This window comes from Myotis yumanensis, unplaced genomic scaffold (assembly GCF_028538775.1).
Source record: "Myotis yumanensis isolate MYYU_CA2020_CCGP unplaced genomic scaffold, mMyoYum1.0.hap1 SCAF_6, whole genome shotgun sequence".
Classification (NCBI taxonomy): domain Eukaryota; kingdom Metazoa; phylum Chordata; class Mammalia; order Chiroptera; family Vespertilionidae; genus Myotis; species Myotis yumanensis.
The window spans coordinates 54,983,497-55,003,083 of NW_027223757.1; the positions used below are offsets into that span (position 1 = coordinate 54,983,497).

The window sequence follows — 19,587 nt, forward strand, 5'->3', positions numbered from 1 at the left end:
TTATGCTGAAGATTCTTTACAAGCAACATATCCAAAATGTCTAAATGTTTTGGTAGAGTAATTATTATTATTACCATTCTTTGGTCTTTTGCTTGAAGATTCTCATTTGGCTCTTCTTGAAAACTAGGTTGGAAGTATATTCCAGTAAGATTATTTTGAGACAAAGTTTAGGATTTTCATATAGAAAAAGAGGAAAAACCCCTAAGCCTTTCAACTTTTTATTTATCTTATGATACATTTCTTAAAGGATAGGAAAGTTTTCACAATAAAAAGTGAAAAGAAAACTAAACCAAAAGTCATGTAGAAAAGTTATAGTTTGTTGTCAATAATTTTGTCCATGTGTTTACATTCAGGGTTGATTCCCAATGCTAATATATTTTTCAATAGCTCACTTCTTTTTGTGCAGTTACAGTTCTAGCTTTAAATTAATCTGTTAAAAGTCCTTTCATTCTGCTGAAACTGAAATGCCTCATCTGTCAGTACAAAAATATGAATAAATTCCAGCCACATTCTTCATTGTTTATACTTTCAGCAGATTATATAAATGTGCACAGAATTTCCACTGTTTAAGAACTGTTGGTATCTACAGATGTGAAATACGAGAACAGGGCCCAATTTACAGCCAATTAGAGGGTGTAATGATTTTTATAAAAAGCTAAACACCATACCTAGTGATTCTTAAACCGAGTCTAAATAGGGGCACTTAGTTGCATTTTCAATTCATTTTATTAAACCACTAGACTCAAGATAATATTTGAGTATAGGGGAAAACAGCATTAGATATTGAAGTCAAGGAATATGAAGCTGCATATTTTAATATCAATTTAAACATCATATTATATAGCACAAACTATTAAGCTGCTCATTAACTAGTTTGAGAATATTATTTAATTTCTCCATTGTCAGTGTGAGTTATGTCGAAATCGATTTATGCAACATTGGTATCAGCAATGTCCTCCTACTCATCTTTGGGTATTCATTTACATCTACTGTTAATTTCATTACCTCCTTCAAGACATCATTTAGTTGGATCAGGCATTAGTGATAGCCACAAGTGTGGACTTCTTGGACATATTTGTTACTAACCTCTACATGTAGGGTTGTGGGAGGAATGTGAATGAATGAGGTAAATGAATGAGGAATTGAAGGCTGCGGATTTTCACGCACAGGGTGAAAAATAACTGTTATTGTCTGGACTCTGAAGGCAGAGCAGATACTGCTAGAAATTGGACATGAGTGGGAAAATCATTCGTTCAGCCTAGTTTTCTTTTGGCCACATCATATGTTCCTTACTTCCTCACCGCCCCCAGACTTGGTCAGTCAGAGGCTCCTTCCCTCTCTCCCTTCCTTTCTCTTCCTCCAGTTGGAGAAAGGTTGGAGGGAGAAAAGTAGGAAGGCAGGTTCGCCTTCAAAGTGCACTCTCCTTTAGCTCTCCCCAAATCTCGCACCTCCCCAAAGCCCCAGTGTGAAATGAGCATTGATTGAAAAATCAACACTAGAAGAGAACCTCTCTTGGCCGGAGCCCAGTTTGGGCTCTCCGGAGCTCCGAAGGGCTCTTCCCTGGGCCACCAGAAGAGTGACAGGACTCGGCTGCAGCTGATAGGAATCTGGAAGAGACTGGTTGTTGGAAGTGGATAATCAACAGTCACCAACACCTGGGAGGCGCTGTCTGTGTGTGCAAACCCTCAGCAGGAGCCAGCAGCCAGGAACTGCGGTTCCGATCGATCGCTTTCTCCACTGGGCCTGGGCTCTCGAAGCTGCAGCCCGAAACCCGGCAGGGAGGAGGCCCGCGAGAGCGCAGTCGTCCAGCCCCGGCCACCCGATTTACTCCCGTAGCTTTTGTAAATTTATACAGGTTATAATTTATTATTTTTGTTAACCAGATCAGAGGGAGCGGTGAGAAGCAGAGTGTGTGCAAACGGAAGGAGGAGAATGAGAAAGGGAAGGGGAAGGAAGGGAGGAGAGAGTGAGCCTAAGCGGGTATGTGTAGCGCTGCCCTGTGACTCAGCGCGGTGTGGGCTCTCCACTGCCCCTCAATAGGATTTGGCTCCTTCCCAGATTAAATTCCAAATAACGCTGCCACATAAGTGCCCCTCTCAGTGCTTGGACAGGGTTCTTACTCCCCTTCACTCTGCCATCTATTCTGTATTTCTCCCCGGGTTAACTAAACGGCTTTTTGTGCGTGGGGAGGAAGTCCCAATCTTTCCTGTTTGGAAATTCAGGGACATCTTGATGCGCCTCACGTTCAGGGGCCAAAAACAGTCTCTCGTGTATGCCAGGTCTTGAATCCGGGAAATCAGACCTAAAGGTTAAAAACTTTTAAGGCGATGGTCAAGTATAAAAGAAAAAAAAACTATCTGGAGAATGAAATCCTGAGGCCGATGGTTTTTAAATTTAGAAATAAACAATTGCTTATAAAGAAAATACAAGTAGTCTATGTAAGGTAACATGAAGTAGGAAGTTTGCTCGCTCTCGCTTTCTCAAACAGCCTCTAGGCTGAGAAAGCACAAGGGGAGGTGACAGAGAATGCACTTTAAAAAACTCTTCTGAAACTGCCCAATTTTAAACTGCACCAAGAAAGATAAGGAAGAGGAACCGGATATGCTTTTTAAAAAACTCCCCCCACCCTCCCCCGCCGCCCCAGTTAGTTGTCTGGCGGGACATGGATTCCACTGGGTACCGTTCTCCCACGTTGGACACGCAAGGCTTTTCTGCCCGTCCCTTTCGCCCAAGTAGCTGAGACAGACACGCTCTGCTAATGTTCTTTCCTGGGTGACTTTTATTTGAAATGGAGCTGGGCTAGTCTTGCCAGAGGCCTGACAGTTTAGTTTTAATCATTTCCTTAAAGTAGCTCATATTGAGAAAAGACTTTTTCTCTCAAAGTGACGGGAGGCACACGCTCGCTGGTACTTGCGCCCCCACCCAAGTTTACACGCGCGCAGGTGCACACACGCGCGCCCACACACATGGACATATAGACACGTGCGAACGCACGCACGCGCCGAGCTTTCCTCCTGCCAATTGGCGCCCTGTCTCTGCTTGCTTTGCTCTCTTTACTCGAAATGGCTTGGCCCTTGCACAAGTGCCAGGCTTTTGAGAAAACGCCTTGTTAGGTATATCTCTGCCCGCTGGCCATCCCAGACCCTCCTTCCCTCCCGCTCTCGGGAGAGGTTTGAGGCCCCCTCTTTGGGAGCGAAGATAGGGTTGCGGGGAGGTCTGAGACCCGCCGCTTCACGGCGTGGGGGGCAGCTGGTCCTGCTGGGTCCCCGAGCCCGAGCTTGATTCAACGCCAATGGAAGGCGGAGAGCGACCGGGGCGTCTACATCCCTCCGTTTCGCAAAGTTCAGCCTGGACCTGTCCTAGACTAAGGGGAACCACGCCTTCGTCCTGCCCCTGCGCCCAATGCACACTGGATTACTTCTAAGGGACACATTTTATCTGACATCGTGGGTGTCTGTGAGGCGTGGCTTTCCAGCCGGTCGTCTATGTGGACACCATTTCCCCGGCGTTCGCGCGTTCGGGGGTCTGCGCCCCTTACTGCCTCGGGTAAAAGCGAAAGAAGTGGCTGAGGCATAGAGGAGGTCTGGGGCCTGTGTGTTCCTGAGAGCATCCTGCAGGCTCCTGTAGTCCCTCCTTTATCATCTGAGCCGCGGGGAATACAAATGGACAAGAACCTATCTACCAAGCTGGCTTCGCCCCTGGAAATCGCCTTGGTCCCTCGCGGACGCGGGTTTCCTCTTTCCCCTACCGTGGGGCTGAGTAGGCTGAGGGCCCCGGCGACTCCACCCCTGGACCTCAGCGCCTCCAACTCTCTGAGGCCCCAAAGGAAGTTGGGAAGAGCCCCGGGTCACCGAGAGCTGGGGCCTGGAGCGGGGCCCTGCGTCCTCGCAGGCGGCGGATGCGGGCCACACACTCCTTAGCCACGTACAGCTCCTGGAGAGGCCTCTGCTTAGTCGGCTACAGTCTTCCTCCCCGACTTCCTCACCCACTCCCATTCCAGGCCCAAGCCCTGCTGGCGTCTTCCTTCCACCAGGCTTCAGAAACCCAGGCTAACTTTAATACCCGCCTGGGGCGCCGCGGGGCTTTGAGACACTCCGCTGTCCTTTGCAAGGCTTTTTTTTTTTTTTTTTTAACAAATGCAAAACAACTCCTCCCAGTTGAATCCTTTTCTCAAGCCTTTTACAGGGCCTCTTCCATAAGATTGTTACTGAGTCGTTTTTGACCCCAGGCTGTCAGGCCCCGCTAGGCCTAGGCGTTGAGTAGGTGATGCTTCTGCTCCTGGGCACCTCCTGCTCAGGTTCCCGCTCCCGGGTTGCCTCTCCTGGTTTCGTTCTCTGAGCTTCCCAAGAAAGATCAAAGTGGCAAAACGACTCCCAGAATCACTCTGCTGGAAGCTCAGAGAGAAGTCAGAGATAATAGGGCAGCAAACATCTGTGGAGGTTAAACTGAGTGAGGGAGAGGGAACACAACCCTTTGTCTATTTTATACCAAACGTTTAAGAGTATTATGCATCATGCATCTTTTATTCCACAAGAGATTTACTCTACTTACATCAAAACCATTTTTTTGTTAATCCTGACAAAAAGTCGTGTTGAAATTACAAAACAACTCTACAGATATATGTTCAGCATTATTTGTTTTAAAAACACTGTTCTTTCAAAAAAATTGTTTTAAAGAAACAAGTTTGCTCTTTAAAAGCCTAAGAGGGAGGGGAAGGCAACCTGTCTAAAGCAGGACAAAAATGAAGTCAGGTTAAATCACAGGCGTTTAAAAACACTGCAATGGGAAATCTTACTGCATCTTAAAACTTCTCTCACTTTGGGAAGTTTTTAGGGGTTTTAAAACTAAGTCCTTATCATTAGAGTCTTAGGCCCTACGTTTTTAATTATCACGCTTATAAGAAAAGGGAGACTCCAAGAAAGGGCTTACTTTTACTCACTAGTTCATATGAGGGGCTGAGCTTATTTTGTTCTCCTAAATATACAGGATTTAAATACATCTGGATTCCCACTCCCTCCCCAAGAAATATCCACCAAGTAAAACATAAATAAACAAACAAACGAAAAAATAAGCACCTGGAGCAGTGGGTGCAGGAATGTTTAAATGAGAAAAGATGGGCCTGGTGGATGTGAATTTTCCCTACTCCTCGCCATGTTCAGAGTTGTAGCAATATGAAGTGATAAGGGAATGTAAGGTTTCTTAAAATATCCCGGATAGTTTAACTTGGTGATCATCTCGGTTTAATGTCAGAAACCTCAGCGGTTCCAGGTCCTGGTGAGGAAAGCTGGAGACTGGGGCTTGGACTGGGCTGGCCGCAAGTAGACTGACCGGGTCCAGCTCCCAGGGGTTGGCACGTCCAAGCCAGACGGCGGCGCTTTTCACTCGAGGTTTTTTGCAACCTTGTAAGGAAGTGGGCGCGGGCTGCACGGAGTCGGCGCCTCCTGATTGGCCGGCCTTCTCGGTGATTGACAGGGCTCCGTACTCCACCCCCGCCGCTTTATTGACACTAATGAGCAAGTTCTTCCCACCGCTCTCCCGACTGGAAGTGCTGACAGATCAAGGCAACAAATTTCAATTACAATCCCTAATTTGTGTCCGCAGAGTGTTTTTTACCCCTGTTAGTCCTCTTTGGCGCATCAGTTGAGGCAGATCTTGGAAGAGCAGGAAGAGGTGGAAGGGGTGGGAGCGAAGGAGTGCATCAGTGAGAGCGCGCACGAGAGACCGAGGAGAGGAAACTTGGCGGGCGCGCCGCTGGTTCCTCGGATCCCAACACGAGCGAGAAAGAGGAAACGCCAAATTTGTTTTTGCCCGCGGCGGGGAAGGGGGCAGTTCTCGGCCCGCGGGAGGCCTCCACCGTCGTTCAAATTTTGGTGGGGGAAGGAGAGCGAGTGTGCGTGTGTGCCCGTGTGAGTGTATATGAGCGAGGGGCGAGCGGGCGCCAGGCGGCGGGGATGGCCGAGAAGCGGAGGGGCTCGCCGTGCAGCATGTTAAGCCTTAAGGCGCACGCCTTCTCCGTGGAGGCGCTGATCGGCGCGGAGAAGCAGCAACAGCTTCAGAAGAAGCGGCGGAAGCTGGGCGCGGAAGAGGCAGCCGTGGCCGTAGAGGACGGAGGCTGCAGCCGCGGCGGCGAAAAGGGCTCCCCCGAGGGAGACGAAGGCAATGCTCTCCCGCCGCCGGCTGGGGCGGCATCCGGGCCCGCCCGCAGCTGCGCTGACCTGGAGCTGAGCTGCAGCTCCCGCGGAGCCGCGGGTGAGTCGGCCCCTTCCCACCCAACTTCGCGGCGCGTCCCCTCCGGGTCCCGGCAGCCCCCACGGCCGCGGGGAACCCGAACTTCTGCGAGTTGTGGGCGTGCGCGAGTGCGGTGTTCTTGCGCGTCGGAGGCCACTAACGCACCAGCGGTGGGTGTCGGGGCGCAAAGCCTGCCGCCGCCCGGGTCGATCTCGCCGCGCAACTCGTGCCGCCCTCCAGACGGTTAAAACGCCGCGTCCAGCCTCGCTGCTTAGGCTGCCGCCGCCCGCTAGGCGGTCCGCGCCCTCTGCGGCTGCTGTTTGCGGCGCTCCGCCGTGCAGACCTGCGCTTTGGGCATCTGCCTCACTTGAGGTTCCAGCCCATGGGTGCTCTTGTTTTCTTTCCTAGCTTTTAAAAGCTTGGAGGTGGAGAGAGCGACGGTATAATTCCCCCCCAAACCGGAACGAATGCCCTAAACATTTGGGCAAACCAGGAAGAGGGTTGCGTATGTGCAAACGTGGTTTCCCGAGGGGTAGCTGAACCTTTCCCGTCCCTTACAATCTAGATTCCCGCTGGCAAGGACGACAACGACCGTGGGCTTGCTTTCCGCGCTCTTCTCCTGTCCTTAGCTAGCTGTTTGGCTGAAAAGCTCAGGGCGACCGGGGGATTTGGCAAGAGCGGAGCAAGAAATATTTCGAAATGTTTCTAGAGGATGCCTCAGCCCCAGCCCGAAGCCAGGCGCTACGGACGCCCATTGCAAAGCAAGGCCCTGGCGCTTACCTCCAGGGTCCCGGCACTAGGCGCTTTTTCGGGGAGCGCGCGAGGGGCGCGGGGTGTGTTGGGGTTTGCACTGGGGATCTGAACTCCGGAGTCCATCTCAGGCTCCATTGGGCACGCATCCCAGACCCCGGTGGCCGCGCGAAACTTATTTTGGGGCCTTGGCGGGGCGGAGGTGGGGTGGACTCGGCCCGCACACCTCTCGGGGACTTGGAGGTCAAGCGTCCCTTTGGCGGGCAGTGCGGATGTTTAACTGTGGACCTGTTTGTTAGAAGGACCCGATGACGGGAAGGTTTCCCCTTTTCTCCTGGTCCTTTACCTCTCCCCAGCCTCCCTCCCGAGGTCCATCTCCCCATCAAGATTCCTCTCTCGGGCCCTCACCGGTTACCCCTCTCTACTCTTTGCTGCCCAGGAGGCTGTGAGGATGGCTTCATGCAGGGCTCGTCCCCACTGGCATCCCCGGGAGGCTCTCGAAAGGGCTCCCCGGCTCCGGCCCTGGCCAGGCCTGGGACCCCGCTGCCATCACCGCAGGCCCCGCGGGTGGATCTGCAGGGAGCTGAGCTCTGGAAGCGCTTTCACGAGATCGGCACAGAGATGATCATCACCAAGGCGGGCAGGTAAAGGGCGAGCTGTGCGCATGGCCCCTCACCGCACCCCCTGGGTGGGTTAGGCAGGGGGGAGGAGGTTGGTCTCCAGTAAGCATTTCCGTATAGAGAAGGACAAGGCCCTGGGTAGTGGATCACTTCTGAGACTGGCTTTCCCTACCTACGCAGTCAGTGAAGGGCATAGTCCTTCACTGGATGCTCAGGAGGAAATCAGGGCCGCCGCCAACATGCTAGCGGTTCTATTGATACGCTGCGTGCAGGGTAGTTACAGATTTGTGACCATATTTACATCTGTCCAGACATTGACTTAGGCTCTAGTTATCGCTTCTGGGACTGTGGAACAGATTACTCCCCTCGCCTTTTAACCAACGCAGTTGACTCTTTAGCAATCTAATTTGCCTTTTTCAGATTTGAAATTTACCCATTTTGGTTCTTTATCAAAAGATTTCCTTGCAATGTGAGAACGTGGTGTGTTGTGCTATTTTGATATTAGACTAGGATGAAAAATTACTGGAATCTCTGGTAATGCACGCTTAATCCTTGAAAAATGGTTACCTTTGATTTTTAAAAACCACTTTTGTAGACCCACAGTTACGCAGCTAACATTTTTTCCTCAATGAAATCCAACACGTTAGTCTAAATTTGCTGAAGAACTCTAAAAAATTTTGTAAGAAGTTATGTCCGTTTTTTGTTGAAAGTGAAATTTGCACATTCCTCTGTAAAATAAATGGATTTTTGGGCCAGATCATAGTAATTTGAAGGAGGCACCGAAATATTTGCATTTTAAAGTTTTCAGTTCATTTGGTGCAGTGAAATCTATGAATAATATCTTCCTTAAAAGGAAGGTAAAAAGCACACACCACTCTTTCAGGGCGTACACATGGCAAAAACCTGGATAGCATAAAAGTATCCAAACTTATTAGAAATTACAAAAACATATTTTATTGAATCCATATGCTACCTTCTACATTTTCACAGAGCTATTAGTAATGATCCAAATTCAGTTTTCAACAACACAAAGCAACAGTTGTCTTATAAAGGATGTAGTTAAAGACCTTTACTCTTTATCTTACAGGTGCACTGAAATAACACTAAAACAACCAGCGTATTAAACTGCTCTCATGCCTAGTTAGGAATAATGGACTTTCTTTTTTGTGCAAGTGGTCTTTAATGGCATTGTTATAGGAAAAAAATTAGTAGATAACAGTACTAAAATTCGTGTTATAAGGTAAATTGGCAAAAATTAGATTAGCTGCAAGGATCCTAGACATACATCATTAGATGAATTTTTTTAAAAAAAAGAAAGAACTGCTCTATTTGTTTTTTTATATACAATAATTTGCTGTTGTATGCCTTGCTCCTGTGCCATTTTTAACAGATAGGTGCATTTAGTTTAGCATCTCCTATGATGCATCTGTGGGAAGCTAAGAGAAATTCAGATTTTCATTTTTCTTAATTAGCAATGTTTTGAGTAAGTGTGGTTAAATGAGAAAGTATTTTCAGGTTACGGTAGGGGAAGGAACGATTTGGTAAATATACGTTGTGCTTAGTTTCTGCTTTCAATAAAGAAGTTTTACTATACCTTTCAAATTTGGAGCAACTTTTGCACTTCACCTTTACCGTGCTGCAGACAGGAAGTCCTGTCTCAATAAAGAACATATTGTTTGGTTATAGCATGGCACATTGGCTCCTTGTGGTTTTTTATAACCCTTTTAAAATTTCACATTATAATATGTTTTATCACTTTCAGAAATTCAAAATTTCTATTTCTACCATTTGGGACATTTTATTATCTGTATTATTAAAGTAAATTTGCTTATTGATTTTTTTAAAGTGCTTTCTTTAGTGCCTTGACTCCTTCAACGTATACAATTATTTTTGCTCTTAGCTATACTGACATTTCAGTAAACACAGAAGCAAGTATAAGGTGCAACCAATTACATTTAAAAGCCTTGGTTTTGCTATGTCCCCTGTTCTGATTCTTTGAATTAAATTACCAAAGCGAATGGTGTACATTTGTTCATGTGAAAAATTGAGATTCTGGAGATTACTTTTGCTTATTCATTCTCCATGTGTTATCACAAGCAAAACCCAAACCAAAACCCCTTTTCCTCCCCTCCCTTATAAATAGGCGCATGTTTCCAGCAATGAGAGTGAAGATCTCAGGATTAGATCCTCACCAGCAATATTACATTGCCATGGATATTGTGCCAGTGGACAACAAGAGATACAGGTATAGTGATTGGATGGCTAGAGGAGAATAGGAAAACGCTAAGATTTTACAGGCTATGTCTGTTTGATTTGTGACTATGATGTTTGTTTCCAAAAGCCTGTAGAATTCCCAGAACCACAATCCAGGACCTTTCAGATCCAATAGCCCAGAGGATGCCTTCTTTTATAGTAAATGTGGAAACTTAATTCTTGTTTTGCTTTTTATAGGTACAGAAATGTCTTTTAAGGACTGAGGACTTTTAATAGGAGCTAGTTTAGCGATGTTAAACCAAGTTGTTTTTTTATACTGATTCACATTTTGATTAGAAGTTTGAGAGGAAATGTTAAATTTGTACATATATGTAATATTTAATAAAATGTTTTGTTTTCTTTGTGATTTTTATCTTTTAATAAATTCACTTTATCTGATTACGTTCAAAATTGTGCCTGTTTGAAGGCTTTTCATTTTTGAGGAAATGATTGAAGATTTTTTTATAATTTAGAAAAATAAAATCTCATAATCCATTATGAAATTAAGACATCTTTAAATTGGTAATGAATTAATTACCTTAGTGTTGTTTTTTTGCTTGGTAGTTAAAAAAACTATAGTATTTGGATTTTGAAAGAGAATATATTTATGCAGGCATCAAGTAAAGTTGGAAAAGATATACAGTCTTCAGTATCAAACCAACCTTTGCTCTTTTTCTCCTGAAATTAAGCAAATCAATAATTTTTAATGATTATTCTTTTTATTTTTCTGTTAAAAATAATAACATAGAAAAGGAGATTTTGAGTGAGAGACCAGAAATTACTGCTCTAAATTTTGTTTTTTTGTTTCTGTTTTTTTTTTCTTTTATATAAATACCTAGAGCATTCAGTAAGTTATTAAATGAAATCAGATTTGGTTTTTATCTTTTAAAATTTAGGAGTTGCTTTTTGGAAACAGGTTTATGGTGTCAAAGTATACAGATTTAATTAGTACAGGCACATATGGAATACTAAAAAATGGGTAATAAAAGGGACAGTTTAATTATTTGTGTTTGTGTATACATTATATTGCTTATTTTAATTACCTCATTAGGGAGTTTTGATAAAATTATCTACTACATGACAGAGGCTAGAAGGCATTGAAGTTTATTTTTTAAATATACTTGGTTTAAAATTCATATTCTATGTGGGTTTTGTGCTGATGAAGATAATGTAGTTCTTAATAGGCTAAGAAATTCTTTCCTTTCTCAACTAAGTTTGTCTCATATTTCTTTCTTCAGATCTCTTCCATATATTTTGGACGGTTTGTTTTACATAACTGATTCTTATTATTTTTACATAAAATGCAAGCACAATTTCAAGTGTTAGTATTAAGATACCAAATTTTAAATGATCAAACTGTAAAACATAAATTTGCTTTCACTTATATTGCTTCCTAAGAAATTTATTTTTAGCATTTGTATTTAGAATGTTGCACAAAGAATATGTAGCATGTAACATTTCTTCTCTTAGTGGGTGTGGATTTTTGAACTACTCAATGTGCATACTTTTTCAAGGTTTTGATAGAGAATGTTACTCTATTTATTTTGGTAATAACTCTTTATCCATAGTGCAGGTTTTTAATTTTTTTTGTTTGTTGTTGTTTTTGCATTTCCAAGATTTGTATTTGATTTTCCAACTTTTTCAGTATTAATAGAAAAAAATATTCTTTTGGCTTATTCTCTGCTATCAGAGAGTGGCATTTGATCAAGTTAAACATGATTGTGACTTATTAGAATGTAAAATTAATATTAACAAAAGCCTGTGTATTTAGGAACTTATTTATTGAAATTACACTATACCAAATAAAGGAATTTTTTAATTGTTCTTAATTGTGTGACTGTGTTTTTTTCCAAGAAAAGGAATTCAAGAATAGAAGGCATATTGAGCTCAAAATAGAGTGAAATATGTGACCGTAGTTGAAACAGGGTCTCACTAGAGATGTTATGGAAGTGTTTCATGCTCTTTAAACAAAAAATTGCATACAACACAGGTAGATTTCTCTGAGACTATTGGTAATTGTTCCCTATACATTGTATGCTATATTTTAAAACACAAATGGAAGAAAAACAACAAAGTATGCACAGTAATTTATTTTCTATTCCTAAGTTAGTCACTGACATACTAGTTTCTAGTTTTTGAATTAGTGTGTGTTAAGTTAGCACAAATAATAATCTGAATGTAGGATTACTTGAAACATTGGGATTTAGATGTATTATTTTTAGAGTCACTATTTTGATACATATAAACAAACAGACTATGATATTTTACCTCTTAATTAGGAGAGTAATATTAATTAGATCTCCCATAGTTTTCAAAGTTTGATGCATATTTTAATTAGTGGTATTTAATAATAATTTGCAGCATTTTCTTATAATAGTAAAAAAAGAAATATGTAGGAGAGAAAATTCTACATTTTATGATTGTTCAAACTAAAAATTAAATGGAATACTTTATCCTTAATTTGTAGTGTGATAGAGTTAGAAAAACTAATTCTAAATGATAATAGATAAAACTTTTTGCTATGAAAATAAACGTTACTGAAACTTCTGACAATTTCTTTTTGCCTTTCTGCCATCTATCTTATCAACTTGTACATAAGCCTAAAAAAGGGAATTGATAAAGAAGCAGGACACCTTTAGGTATAACTCTTAAGTATTTTTGAAATTTACTTAAAGGTGAGCTTGACAACTTAATAGTTTTTCACAGTTGAACAATATCTAACACGAGTAAGTGTAATTCATAAGAATTAGGATACTTGCATTTATGGTGGTGGCAGTATGCATATTTTCACTAAACCCTTCATACACCACCTTGAGTGGTCAGTAGGCCACTGCTGCCTCAGGGTTTTTTTTTAAAGTTGTCGAAATCTTACTTTAAATGCCTTGGTGTAAAGAAGAAATTATTGTATTTTAGACTTAAAATGTTGTCTAATTCTGCTGAGTTAGATTCTAAGAACAATAGTTCACATACTATGCCTTGTCATTGCCTTTTAGGTATGTTTACCACAGCTCTAAATGGATGGTGGCTGGAAACGCTGACTCCCCTGTGCCACCCCGGGTGTATATTCATCCAGACTCGCCTGCCTCAGGGGAGACTTGGATGAGACAAGTGATCAGCTTCGACAAGCTAAAGCTCACCAACAATGAACTGGATGACCAAGGCCATGTGAGTAGATGGCCTCTATAATTCGTCACCATTGGATGGTGCACCCATACCCATACTGTGCTGGACTGAAGGAAATGAACTTTTCTAAGATCAGACTTTCCTGGTAGATCAGCATGTGCATAAGCTGTGCAAAATCAAGGTGGTATTTGCATCAGAGACTATGCCTGTGGCTAGAGTATACTATGAAGCATTAAATATATTAAAACAAGAAACTACATCTGTATTAGAATGAAAGTACCCCAGGCAGACTATTTAGCCAAAACACTTGTTTGAAATCCCATGAGGTGCTAATCATTATACTCTGAATATGAAACCAGTTGGTTTAACTGGAATAATGATTTATTGTGTCTTCCCTGCATCCAGCTCTTTTCCCAGCTGAGGCTCATTGCTTCTCAATAATGTTCCATCTGCAAACCCCCAATTGTTTTGTAATGACATCTAATGTGTCAAAATAATAATTCCTTTTAGTCTTAAAACTGCTGAAATATGATACATAAGTCAAAGCCAGCTATTCCAATAATATAGTCATTTTACCACCTTATTAATTTTTATGTGATATTGTTTATAAGCAAGACTTCTACATTATTTTAATAAATAAGTAATTCTGGATATATGCTGATTTCCATTGAAAGCTAGCTCTTTCTATTAGGTTTCTATTACTTGAGAGGGGTTTGATTGATGCAGGATTAAAATGCCTTTTGACTAGTATTTCATACATAAAATGATGAACCAACTAGTTCATTTCTCTAAGGAGTGACATAATGATAGCATATTTATGAGCAAATCTTTTAAAGCACAAGTGCAAACTGTCATAAACTAGTAATACTGTGATGAGAGGATAAGATTTGCAAGTTGCTAGACAATAACTTAAGCAATGGACCTTAATGAAAGCATTTAAGTACAAATTTCATTGTGGTACAAAGGCAGTATTTAGATTTTAAGACACATCTGTCTTGTTTTGTTGATGCTTTTGTTTATTTGTTGCCTTTTATGATTTAAAACAGAATTAGAAAGGAAGCATGGTTGATTCATTTTTGAATCCAACTTCATGCCCTGTATTTTAGTGCATTAATTCATTTCTCTTCTTTTTATTCTTTATTTACACAGTTGAGATCTGCCAATTATTTTTCAGTTGACTTCAGTCTCATTGAGGGAGCTGACTTGATATGTTGCCAACATGTCCATTGAAGGATCTTATTTTTTTGGAATAGAAAATTAAAAAATAAATGCCATTAAGTGTTACTTGTTTTAAAAAGCTTAAATATACTCTATTTTTCTGAGTTCAACAGTTTAAGAATATATCTTTTAAAGAGATAATTGGATCTAAAAGCGACAAACTGTCATAGATAAGGTACAAATGCCTTTTAATAATTCAATAATTTAATAATTTAAATCCTTTTATAAATCTGATGCTTTCAGATTAGATTAGTGGCTTTATATCTAATATTCACCATCTATAATACTAGATATAGATCTAGTAATTTATATGTTTTTTTTAAATTTTGTAATTTTACTAGACTTTAAAACAGTATTCTCCAGAGAAACAGAACCAATAGGATTATATAAATGTATATATAGAGATTTATTTTAAGGAATTGGCTCATACCATTTTTGGGGCTGGTATGTTTGAAATCTGCAGGGTAGATTGGCAGACTAGAAACCCAGGAAAGAACTGATGATGTAGTTCTTGTCTGAAGGCAATCTGGAGGTAGAATTCCCTCTTCAGAGACTTCAGTCTTTTTCTCTTAATAGCCTTCAATTGATTGGATAAGGCCCACTACAATATTGAGGGCAATCTGCTTTACTCAAAGTCTACTGATTTAAATGTTAACTTCATCTAAAAAAATACCTTCATGGCAATATCCAGACTGGTGTTTGACCAAATATATAGGTACCATGGCCTAGCCAAGTTGAAACATAAAATTAATTATCACACAGTATTTGTTTAAAACAAAAAACATTACAAATTGAAACTCAGTTGTTTATAACTAAATGATTATTATATTTCACTATTAGGAAAAACAAAAACATAGCAGAAAATAGGCAAAATAGTCAGATAAGTGTGTCATCTACCAGTGAAATTTTTCTTGTAAAGTTGTGGTAGATATAATACTTTAATAAAGGGAGACAATTAATATGTGTGGGGAACAAGGAAAGAAAGATATATATTTATGCATTTTGGTAACAAGGAAATTGCCTTGGCAAGTGGTAAAAATGTATTGGATCACTTGATACTAGAAGAGAATGTAGGAGAGAAAATGCTCTTTTTGTAAAAACATATTTTTGAAGGCTTTGTAAAATCTATATATATAAAAGCCTAAGTGTTTGTCCGACCATCCGTCCGACCAGTAGCTATGACACGCACTGACCACCAGGGGACAGACACTCAATGCAGGAGCTGCTGTGATGTGCACTGGCCATTTAAAAAGAAACAGCACCACAGACCTGGCACCAACAAACCGACACTCGGCTTCCACCAATTGGAACACAGGCCCCACCACCACCCTGAAACAACAGCCCACCAAATCATAGTCAACACTGCCGAGACCCCATGGTGCAAATTGTGGCCCACAGACCAGCCCAGCCCGGAAATGGTTGCTGAGGGTGCGGGGTAATGACGTCATGTAGCAACGCCTGGCGTCCTCTCCCTAGCAACTAGCCTCCTTGGAGTTTATTCAGCCCAGGAACACGACTTGTTTTATAGCCAGGTGCAGACATTTTACACTTTAACCAAATGTCTATGAAGCTTTTTCATGTGCCTCATTTCATTTGATCCTCACAGAAGTCCTGGAGTAGGTAGATAGGAGATTCAGTAGAATCCTATTTTCTTTCCATTAGCCAGAAAATGGAGATTTAGAAAGTTTAGAAACTTGACCCGACTGAAAAGAAGTAAGAAATGGTGGAACTTGAAAATGACTTCAGGTTTTCTGACTGCACAGAATATAGTCAAACACTGCTGCAGTTAAGTATTTTACCCTTTGTTCCCCCTGTGTGATCTACATGCTTTGTGTTGATATTTATTGCTGTGTTGCTAACAATTACCTGAAAGAGAAGTTGGGGTGCTTCACTGGGCTGGAAAAAGTTTAGCTAAATCAGAAAGCAGGTCTAATTAAGCAAGTTTATTCTATATCTATAAAAGGCTAAGTTGACACGCACATGCGCAATACATATAAAGCTCTCTCTGGTGCCAATCACATGCGTGTGTTTCAATCTGTCATTGTTGATCGCGACTTTGGTTGACACTTCTATTATAGAGAAAGGGCGAATAGTGATATTACAATATTTCTCCTAATTATTTTCCTTTCTATGTGCACGAATTCGTGCACTGGGCCACTAGTGTTAGATAAGAAGCCATGGTCTTGGAGCCTAGATGGGGAGAGAAGACCCGCACGCAAATAATCATGCTGTCAGCTCAGAGAAGTTCAGATGCGTTCTTATACCCACCAGGAGAGACTGAGGAGGCTTCCTGAAGAGAGTGTCTGTTGAGTTTATTTACTCAGTTTAATGGCCACAAATTAGTTTAGGTTAGAGATTAGGAATTTGTTTCTTATTCTTCTATTGATGTGTTTCAGGTCTGGGAGACAGTGGCATCATTATGGTATAGCTTTCTAATTCAGAAGTTCCTGTCCTCCTGCAGAGAGCTCTCAGGGACTCCCCTCTCTGCCCTTGTATGGTTGTGGTCCCCCACCCCCAGTTGTAAGGAAGTGATACTAATCTCTAACTAATCTAGCTAAAGACTCAAATGAGAAGTGATTTTCTAATTTGGCTTTTTTTTTTTCCTAAATTGTTTTCTGTCCTCCCAGTTCCCAGTTTTACTATACTAAAGATGTACAAGTGTTCAATGCAGTGAGAACTTCACGTAGACCTGAAACTTTTAGTAAAACCATAGTGATTGTAGGAATCAAATTCTCACAGGGCTGTGACTGGATCTAGGTTTACCTGAGATCTGAGATTAGGTGTCATTGTGGTTTTCCCCAAAGTGACTTTTCATTTTTCCAATTGTTTAGAGAGGTACATTAAGAATCTAGAGTGGAAATGTCCCACTGCTCCACAGCTAGTCTTTGAATGTTGTAAAGAATTTATAATCCCTACTTGCTCTTCAGGGAATCTGTAGCCGGCTTTATGTTGGATTGTATACAAACCAAGACTGATTTACCGAGGTGCAGATGTTTAGCGTGCTTGGGTGGTTATTTCCTTCTCATCATGTGCATGTTTCCCTATTCTCCTGGAATTTGCTCTCTAGAGCAGTGATGGCGAACCTTTTGAGTTCGGCGTGTCAGCATTTCGAAGAACCCTAACTTAACTCTGGTGCCGTGTCACATATAGAAATTTTTTGATATTTGCAACCATAGTAAAACAAAAACTTATATTTTTGATATTTATTTTATATATTTAAATGGCATTTAACAAAGAAAAATCAACCAAAAAAATGAGTTTGCGTGTCACCTCTGACATGCGTGTCATAGGTTCGCCATCACTGCTCTAAAGGGAAACATTTAGATGAGCATTTTCCTGAAGAATTAGAAGACACTTAAAAGTTGTACCTTTAACCTCATTAGAAGACATTTAACAGGTGTACCTCCCTGCTTTGGCAGGAAGTATGGCCAGGCAGCCACAGCCCGGGTACCTGTGAAAGGGTCTGTTTTCCAGCTGCTGAGGATTCAATGATATAGAGGAACCCTACCTCTAAGTTTGCCCTCATAATCTTCTCATTCCTGCTTGAAAATGCAGTGGGGAAGCAAGGTATTACAGGGGAGATTTCTAAGATCTTGATGACAAGAACTTGTAACAGCTTAGAGGTCCAACGCATTCATGTTAGTGGGTAAGTCACTTTGGCTCTCTGAGGCTTAGTTTCCTCATGAGTTATGTTGGAACCAGAGAATTTTGAGTGAATCAAATGAAGCTGGTTCACTTGAAAGTACATATTTCTAAGGAGTGCTTTATATACAGCTTCATGCCTGAAACAAAACCAAGGTCGCCTTGCTGTGGAGCTGGCAACTTGAGGTTACTGCATTGACCCCTACCATTTAAAGTGAGCCATTACTTGGTATCACCAAAAATACAGGGAGCCAGGTTTTTGTTATCTCTCTTCATTGGTACTTTGCTTGACTTGTATCAACACTGAATTTAGGTCATCTAGAAAATTTCCAGAGTCAGCAGATAGTGTTTCCCTATTGAGCTCTTTTATAAGGTACAGCTTGGCGTGTCTGTCAACCCACAGTCATTTTTTGTCCTGTCAGATCAGAAATAAGTAATATCATGCTTCATTTGACTCAAGCCTACTGTGTTTAAAATGGAAAAAAAATGTGTATGAACCTGAAAAGCTGCACTCTGTATTATGGAGATAGGCCCACGAGATATCTGTACTACTATGTAATGCCAAAAAGAAAAGAAATCCTCCAGCTAAATAGATCAGAGAGCGTGGAACATGCAGATCAGATGTAATTATTTGAGTTTCGGTGATGGGCATTATCATTGTGGTCTCCTTGTTTATGAGGCCAGTGGTTCTCCTTGCTCTACTTGTTCTATTAAATAAGCAAACTGTTATTGACTGCTCATCATTATAAGTTTGATAGTTCATTAAAGATCAAATAATGCTATGTTATAAAAAAGAACTGAGGCTTGTTTAGCATTCCCTAAAATTTTCCAGGGATATATTAAATTCCTATAGAGAATATTGAAAATTATTTTGCTTAATTAATCTTGAGATTTTTATTGGCAGTTGTCCTTTAATGTGCAAACATAGGCATAGATCAGCTATTTCTGTATCCTACCTCAGTATACCTCACTGAGGATAAGGATATAGACAAATAAAGTTAAAATGTAGATAGCTATGTGGAGAAATCTTGAGAGAACAAATACTTCATAAAACAGGAACCTTCTTTTCATTGACTGGTAAACAGAAACTCAAATCAGTTTTCATTTCCTTCATTTCAAGTCAGTTCACTGTAGTCTTCTGAAATTAGTTATGCACTTAATTAGTTTTTTTAATGTGAGGTAGCTTTCTCCAGTTTTTCTTCTGCTCTGGAAGTTGCTGATCATTAGAATTAAATCTCGCTTCTGTGTTTTTCAGATCTTCACTTGACTCATAGTCAGACATACATTTTATGGTATGACCATGTGCACACAGAAAACAATGTTTTGCAAAACAATACTTACCCTTACTACAAGTAGCACACTCTAGTTTCTGATTTATTTTATAATTTCATTTATTTTAAACATTTTTGGTAGAAAATTGATTTTGTGGGCCCCTAATGGGTTACTGAAAACTGTCTTTTGTTAGACTTGGAAAGAGACTTTCCTAGAGGGTGCAGAGTATCCCCAGGTGATGTTGAGGGCTGCCATCCCTTCTTCTCCTTTCCTCATACTTATGCTGCCTCCCCCTTAGGATGTCTGTCATCCACACATTTCCTCCCCTAATAGAAAGGAAATTTTAGGGTAAAAATACAAAACAAAAAAAAAACCTCACCACTGTGTTGGTTACTACCAGCGTATAAAGACGTCCTCTTGTGGCAGCGATGCACTGTCCCAGTAGAGGGCTCTTCGTGTTTGGGCTGACCAAAGCTTCTGA

The 19,587-nt window shown here is 41.3% G+C and overlaps 1 protein-coding gene across 1 annotated transcript in view; it reads left to right on the forward strand.

The window, feature by feature from the left end:
* Nucleotides 1-5,556: 5,556 nt before the first annotated feature.
* TBX18 (T-box transcription factor 18) overlaps nucleotides 5,557-19,587 on the forward strand; it is a 29,101-nt gene continuing 15,070 nt past the window's right edge. The window contains exons 1-4 of the mRNA XM_070419319.1: nucleotides 5,557-6,249; nucleotides 7,418-7,622; nucleotides 9,742-9,843; nucleotides 12,845-13,016. Of these exons, the coding sequence (XP_070275420.1) occupies nucleotides 5,952-6,249; nucleotides 7,418-7,622; nucleotides 9,742-9,843; nucleotides 12,845-13,016 (777 nt within the window). The 5' untranslated portion in view covers nucleotides 5,557-5,951. The remainder of the gene's footprint in view (nucleotides 6,250-7,417; nucleotides 7,623-9,741; nucleotides 9,844-12,844; nucleotides 13,017-19,587) is intronic.